This window comes from Octodon degus, unplaced genomic scaffold, assembly GCF_000260255.1.
Source record: "Octodon degus isolate 3935 unplaced genomic scaffold, OctDeg1.0 scaffold00114, whole genome shotgun sequence".
Taxonomy (NCBI): Eukaryota; Metazoa; Chordata; class Mammalia; order Rodentia; family Octodontidae; genus Octodon; species Octodon degus.
In genome coordinates this window covers 886004-893935 of record NW_004524690.1, presented here as the reverse complement: position 1 = coordinate 893935, position 7932 = coordinate 886004, and the positions used below count along the sequence as shown (strand labels likewise).

Genomic DNA, 7932 nt, shown 5'->3' with positions numbered 1-7932 from the left:
TATATATATATATAGGTGTGCACCACCATGCCCAGTCTGTCTCGGTGGCCAGTTCAGCATACCCAGGGGTGGGGCTGGTGCAGTAAGTGGTGCAGGGGGATCGGAACAATGTTATGCTATTGACCTACATTGAAGAAATCCTTAGAAAACAACTATAAAATTATTTCCAACATTTACAGTAGGGATGTTAGTTACCAAGTTAATCACCATATCACATGGTATTTTTATAGGAATCCATAGAAGAACTTTTAAGGCCTCATGCTAAATACTAATTTTCAGAGAAACTAATTTGTTTCTGTATTTTAAACTTTCTAACAATATACTTATGCTAATTTTTTTCTGTGTGTTGGTAGTGAAAGTCTCAGGATACATATTTTATAAACTGACTTTACTAAAGTTATATATTTTTTTTTGGCAGTTGGTGTACTTTCATGTTTATATTTTTTATTTCAAAGAGAATTAAACTCCCCCAAAACAAAACAAAAATACAAAAATCAATAAAAATGATACCTAATTTTAAAGCAAGATGATAAGAAAGTAACAATGGTTGTTATATTACATGTTGTTATCTTCAAAGTACTTGCTCAGATTTCCAGACATAGGTATGCAAGATTGATTCAACAATTAAGAATTAACTGTTCTTTTCACTAATAGAAATTAGTAGTACAATTATCTTAGCTATCTTGTACATCTATATTCTTTCCTTTTTTTCTCCTTTCCCCCATCCCAGTTGTTTTTTGTTTTAAAAAAAGATAAAAATAACAATGAATCCAAGTTTCAAAACACATTATTAGGACAGTTACAACAGTTGATGAGTTATATATTATTGTCTTCCTAGTAGTTTAGACTAGAAGATAATGGCATAATAACTGCACTATACAATATTAGCACAGAACTTCCTTTTCAATGAACCAAGAGAAACTACCTGTATAACAATCTTATCTTGTGAATATATACATATTTTTTTCCCTTTCACTTCTCCTTTCTTCATCACAGTTTGTCTTTTCTTTTGTATAGTTTCTTTCCAATTCACAATATCTATTGTACATTCTGGATCTTATTTACTTGTTCATTTTTTTTTTCACAGTAGTGAGACAATATAATGTTCACACATAAGGGTCTGATTTATTTCACTTATGAGTATGGTCTCAAGTTGCATCCATTTACCTATGAAAGACAACATTTTAACCTTCTTAGTTTTTTAATACAGTAGTATACCACTGTATTAAAAAAAATACATGTTGCAAGCCCAAGGACCTGAGTTCAATTCCCAGTTCCACCAAAAAAAAAAAAAAAAAAAAAAAAAGGAAAAAAATACATGTTTTTCATCCTTGTTTGGTTGATGGACATGAGGACTGTTTTTAAGACTTAGCTCTTACAAATGGTGCTACTATAAAACCACGGTACACATATATCACCATGATATGATGTTTGTAATTCTTCTGGGAAATACACAGAAGGGGAATAGATGGGTCAAATGAGACCTCCACTCCCAGTTTTTTTGAAGAATCTCCACACTGTTTTCTACAGCGGTTGTACCAGTCTACATCCCACCAAAGGTGAAGGGTTCCTTTTTCCCTACAACCATTCCAGCATGTCATCAATAGATTTTTTGATGATAGCTATTCTTTCTGGGGTGAGATGGAATCTCAGTGTTGTTTTAATTTGCATCTATCAAATGACCAATGATGTTGAACTTTTTTCATGTATTTATTTTTCATTTGTATTTCTGCATCTGAGAAGAGCCTATGCATCTATGATGCTCACTTCTGGATTGGGTCTTTGAATTTAGGGGGACTGACTGTTTTCAATTCTTCGTATGTGTTGCATTTAAGTCCTTTGTCTATAGAAAAACTGGCTATAATGTTTTCCGCTCTGTGAGTTGTCTTTTCACTTTCTTGGTGACTTCTTATGTCATGCAAAAGCTTTTCAGTTAAGGTGAGATCCCATCTGTTGATTCTTTAACCACTTTCCTTGCGGTCTGGGTTTGTTCATGAGGTCTCTGCATACTCATATGTCTTCAAGACTTTACTTTCTCTTACAGTAGATTTAGTGTATCTATTCTATTTTCCCCCCTATTTTAGGTATTTGGTATAGGGTCTCACTATTCAGCTCACTCTCGTAGTAATCCTGTTTTCAGCCTCCTCAGTGCTGGGATTACAGGTGTGCACCACTATGCCCAGACCTGGGCTCCAGCTCAGTGCGCACCAGGGGCAGGGCCTGCAGTGAGGCATGTGGGGCCAGGGATTGAACCCAGTCCCTGTGCTCTCCAAGGTAGGTGCTTAGTCTGTGGAGCTATCTCACTGGCCCTGGTATTTCTATTCTAAAATTTAGATCCCTGATTCATTTTGACTTTAGTTGAGTGCATGGTGATAGATAGAGGTCTAGCTTTAGTCTTTATCGTGTGGAAAGACAGTTTTTCTAGCACCATTTATTAAAAAGGCTACCGTTCTTCCAGGGAATTGGGTTGACTCCTCTGTTAAAGATAAGGTGGCTGAATGTGTTGATGATGCATCTTCACCTTTTATTCTGTTCCAATGTATGTCGGGCCTTTCCCCCCCCCCCCAATACCATGGTGATTTTATCACAGTAGGTCAGTAGTGCAATTTCAGTTCTGAGACTGTGATGCTCCCTAATTACTTTTGTTGTCAAGAACTGCTTTTAGGATTCCAGGCTTTGCCTTTTTTTTTTTTTTTTCAGGTTCCCAATGAATTTCAGGAATGTTTTCTGTAGGTATATAAGGCATGTTGATATTGTTTTCATTGGGCTTGAATTAAATCTATAGAGCAGTTTTGGGAGTATGACCATTTTTATTTTGTTGGTTCTTCATATAGGAAATCAAGGACTACCTCTTCATTTTCTGATATCCTCCTTAATCTCTTTTGGGCTACTGTAATTTTCAATGTAGAGATCTTTTAAATGTTTTGTTCAATTAATACCTAAGTATTTCTTTGTTTTTTTGGATGATTTTAATTCTAAACTTTCCATTTCTGTCAATTCTTCCACTAAAAGAGTTCCTGTATCTTACTTTACTGCATGGATTTATGTACCTTGTTGTAAAACTTTTAATAACAAGGATATATATACATTCCCCCCGGGGAATTATAGATTTAAAAACAGTAAATGGCATAAGTGAGAAAGTATCATGATAGATTAGAATATCCATCACCTCAGAGAATAGGTTTAAATATTAAAAATATGCTGAAGATTATAATGGCAAGTGATTCATAGAATCAATCATTTTATTTGTAGAGATGAAAATATTGTTACATTTAAACTTAAGGTATAACTATCCATATAAAGTTTGTGTAACTGAAGAAATTACCTTTGAGCATTTATAACTAGTTATAACTACATAGTAAAGGAAATACTTAATTTGCATAACTTAAAGTTATATTCATTGTAGAGTGAGGGAGAATCAGATTATCTATGAATAGTTCATTACCTAATTTTGGTATATGAGACTCAGGAAACTACATATATTCAGCTTTATTTTAGTTACTAGGATAGGATAAAACAGGTAAACATACCTAGCTATGTAGCTGTCAGTATGTGTTTTTTTCTTGGCTATAAATACACCTGCTGCAGCATTTCTTGACAAACTGGGGGGTGTGGAATTTCGAGGTTTGATGTTAGTTCTAGAAAGAAGAAAGAAATGATAAGATGAGAAAACACTGAATATAAGCACTGATTTTTTTAAGTTACCTATTTACATGATCAAGAGGCTATAGAGAAGTTTTGACAGATTAAATTCCAAATATTTTAAGTTTGAAAACAAGTAGTAGTTAATACTACAGGTAAAGTATTTTACATTAATATTATCCTTTTGTATAAAAATCAATTAAGATATTTACATATTTTACATGAAATTTAAAGTAACCATTCTTTTTTTAATTTTTTCCATAATTTTATTGAGAGACAAATAGCAATGAGACAGTTTCAAATCAAATTGGTAGGACAGTTTCAATAATTAACACATTGCATAAAGTAACCATTCTTAAAGGCTTCAAGTTAAAACTCTAAATTTATAGCCCATCAAAATACAGATTTATTTAACCCAACATCTATCAATAACTGTTGCACAATATATTTTAGTTTCTTTACTGTTATAAGCAATATTGTTAAAAATAAGGTCACCATTTTAAAAGACAATATTCAATTTATGAAAGTTATTTGAAAAAATAATTAAATGAATTATTAGTTTCCCCTTTAAATATTTAATTTCTTCAACTGCACAGCTATCTATAGTTATATGGTACTAGGAAGATGTGGTTGGGTCATCAAAGAATTCCCATTTTAAAACTTTAGGAATCATGCAAAGTTGAGTGATGATGTATCACTGAGATGTATGTAGGTCTAGATTCAAATTCCCACTGTTACTGACTAGCTCTGTGATAGCTGTCTACCTGAGTCTGAGTTCCCTCATTGACAAAATGATCACTTTATCTTCTTTGAAGGTTATGAAATACACTTACAGTAACAGCACTAGTGTTGCTGCTGCTACTGTTACTGCTACTATAATATTTCATAACAGTTCTTAGTATATGTCAAATACATTTTTATTGTTCTTCATATTAAATTTACTTAATCCTAATTATTATATGAAATAGGTAAGTGTTAATAATTCCATTCATCAGATGAGGCGAATGAGACAAAACTTACCAGGCTGACGGTTGCAAATGGCAAGGTTCAGATGTTCAATAAAACATGAGTTCCCTCCCTTTCTTTAGGAGTTAGTGAAATCTTTTTCTTTCACATATAAGCAATGTTGCATTATATAAACAGATATAATACTTTAAAATATTTAGAAATTCTTAAGTTTTGGCCAAAAGTTTTCATACTAAATAGTAAAGACAGACTCTCCTAGAATTTTAAATAATTTCTAATATAATTATAGACAATAACTATTTTTCAAATATTCACTACATGCCAAAATATGAAGCCAGGTAGTACACATACATTGCTTGCCCCCAAATCAGGAGACATTATTCCTATTTCAAAATTGAAGGCTTTTTTTTTCTGTTCTTTTTTGTTTTCTTTGCTTTCTTTCTTTCTTTTTTTTTTCTTTTTTTTTTTTTTGACACAGAGTCTATGTTGCTCTGGTTGGTCTTGAACTCCTGGGCTCAAAATGTTCCTTTGAACTCAGCTTTATTAGTAGCTGGACTATGAGAGCACAGTTCTAAGCCATTTGAAGAAACACATGCTCAGAGATGTTTTTTAAATTGAAGAGCTTGCATGTGATAGATAAGTACTTACATTTGAATTTCTGTGAGCTATTATAAATCTCATATTCATCATGCAATGCTCACATTCACAAAATATACACTTTGAGTGGTTACTGCAACAAGTAAAGAATCATGTTGGTGCACAGATCAGATGCTCTGACCCTCTTCAAATGCTCATTCTGTGCCTGTTTCTGATGTTTACTCTACTCTGCTTTCCTACAGCCTATCTAAAGATGTTGCACACTACTATAGCACTTTCTGGGAATTCAGTATCTTTCAAAAAAGAAAAAAAAAAACAACACAAAAATCATTGTTAACAAACTTATTGATAAAGGAAGAGAATTTTTTTCAGGCTCTGGAAGTCTTGTTAGATAGCTGATCACCTTCATATAATCTTACATGCTCAAGAAATACACATGAAATTCACAGATCCTTAAGTATATCTATACAATCTCACCATATCAATATTTTAAAGTTGTTTAAAATATTTAAATTTAAAGGAAAATTTAAAAGATTATGAACAGCACTTATGATAGTAAATGTGTATCAGTTGTTTTTAGTGTGTTTTGATCAATATTCAAAACATGTTCCCCTAGCCTCACGTAGGCAAAGTGTTATCTAATTCGATATCTGGAATTTGTTTATACTTCAGACAAACAATATATCATGGCTTAACAGTAGAACTAATACTTTAGCTTACTGCTAGTGAATTTTTCTTCCAGATCTGGTTAGGAGGGTAGGGATAGTAGTACTAGTACACAGGTAAATGATTCATGACACAACAATCTGTCTTTTAGGATTCATTAATTAGTTAAAAAAACCAACCAACCAAACAAACAAAAAAACCACATTTGCTGCTATTTTAAAGATTTTTCTAGTGGGCCGGAGAGATGGCTCAGTGCAGTAAATGCTTCCCTGGCAAGCGCAAGGGCCTGAGTTCAATCCCCAGTTCCACAAAAAAAAAAAAAAAGATTTTCCCTATTTTTATTATATATTTTCATATACAAATAATAAACAGAAAGTATAGTGGTTTAAAATTATGCTAACTGTTTTATATATTTTTCAACATTAGGAAGTAAATTAATATATAACACCCTCATGTTATCACTTAAAATTACGGTAAGACTTGAAATTAAGCTCAAATTAGTAAACCTTGTAGACTCATGCTGTGGTTTCAAACCTGACTGTCACTGCTATATTCACCCCCTAGTCAGCTATGCCAGAACACAGAAGAAGGTCTAGCAGTGTCATGCCTTTTCCTTGTTTTAGGTTGAATTTATACCCACTGAACAAAAAGACTGATTGCAATTGAAAGTTTTCTATATTTTTCTCACTGTATTAATTATCTGCTTGACTAATAGATAATTAGTAATTTAAGTATTGTACATGACATAAATTTCTTATACTCTTCTTTTGCAAAATTATTATTTTACAAAGAAATAAAAAAAGTGATCTAAAAACAACTGTGAAGGAGAACGCTACTAAACCCTCCACAAATTATCATTTAATGGAATTAAATGTAAGATCTAAATAGTCGCTCTTAGAAATACTAATAAAAATGTTTCAAATTCTAAAATGGTTTTCAGGAATTTCCAGCTTAGAACTGTGAAGTTAAAACTAATTTTTAAGTACAAAGTAAAACTATTTTATTATGCAAAGTCTTAAGAAAATAGATGAAAAACTTTAACCAAACTGAATTTCAAATACTTACTTGTAAATGGGTAATAACTCATGTCTTTTGAAGGCACTGTCTGACTTTGTATCACTGTCATACAACCTTTGCACATGTCTTCCAGTTCGAAGTGGAGGGCCTAACTTGTCCATCTTACTATTAAAATATATAAAGGTGTACCCATAAGGAGATTGCTAGTGTTTGTTTTTTAATATAAATATTTTTTTAAAGAAAAAGATAATTCTGTTTCAAAAGAAATCCACCCCATCCCATAATCATCTCACTGCAAAGTGAAAACAAAAGTCAAAAAGAATTCGAGAGAATTTGTGCAATGTTCATTATTAGACTCTGACACAACAGGAAAATTAGGAAAGCAAACAATGGCTTATTTTTGTTTTGTGGGTTTTTTTTTTGGTGGAACCAGGGATTGAACTCAGGCCCTTGTGCTTGCCAGGGAAGCGCTTATTCACTAAGCCATCTCCCTGGTCCCTCAAACAATGGTTTAAAAGGAAGACATAAACTGAAAGTTATTAATCATAATCTAACTTTTCCTCTTCCCTACATTGATATAACTTTTTCTATATTATTTTATGGTATAAATTTCCTTGCATTTTACAATTGAAAATATAAAATAAGAACAGAATAATATACCTTAATCATTTAGGTTGAATTTATACCCACTGAACAAAAAAGACTGATTTATTTCTGAAAAGTAAAACATTATCTACAAGAGGAAAAGAAAAGCAGGGATGGTAGTTCTAAGACTCATTTGTAAAATGTTAACTACACAATGTGAAATTATTTTCTTTCTTTTTTATTTTTGAAACCTAAAAGTATGCAGACTCTCCACCTACAGGATAACAGGACAAACTACAGGTTTGCAGGATAATTAATGGTTTTACACAAAGCAAAGCACTGAATTCTATAATCCATCACTACCCATGGCTAGGACAAGAAAATTTTAATAAGATTATTAGAAAAACTATCTTAAATGATGATAATACATTAGTGCTTAACTTTAAATGTGCATTCTTT

General features: G+C 32.1%; 1 protein-coding gene across 2 annotated transcripts in view; it reads right to left on the bottom strand.

Moving 5' to 3' along the window:
• The window catches only part of Zc2hc1a (zinc finger C2HC-type containing 1A), a 46597-nt gene that overhangs the window by 5805 nt on the left and 32860 nt on the right, over positions 1–7932 (bottom strand). Inside the window, exons 8-9 of one of the 2 annotated variants that reach the window (XM_023699665.1) lie at positions 6937–7053; positions 3531–3638 (exon numbers count right to left, since the gene is read on the bottom strand). In XM_023699665.1, the coding sequence (XP_023555433.1) occupies positions 3531–3638; positions 6937–7053 (225 nt within the window). The remainder of the gene's footprint in view (positions 1–3530; positions 3639–6936; positions 7054–7932) is intronic. The other variant, XM_023699666.1, reaches the window with a different exon arrangement.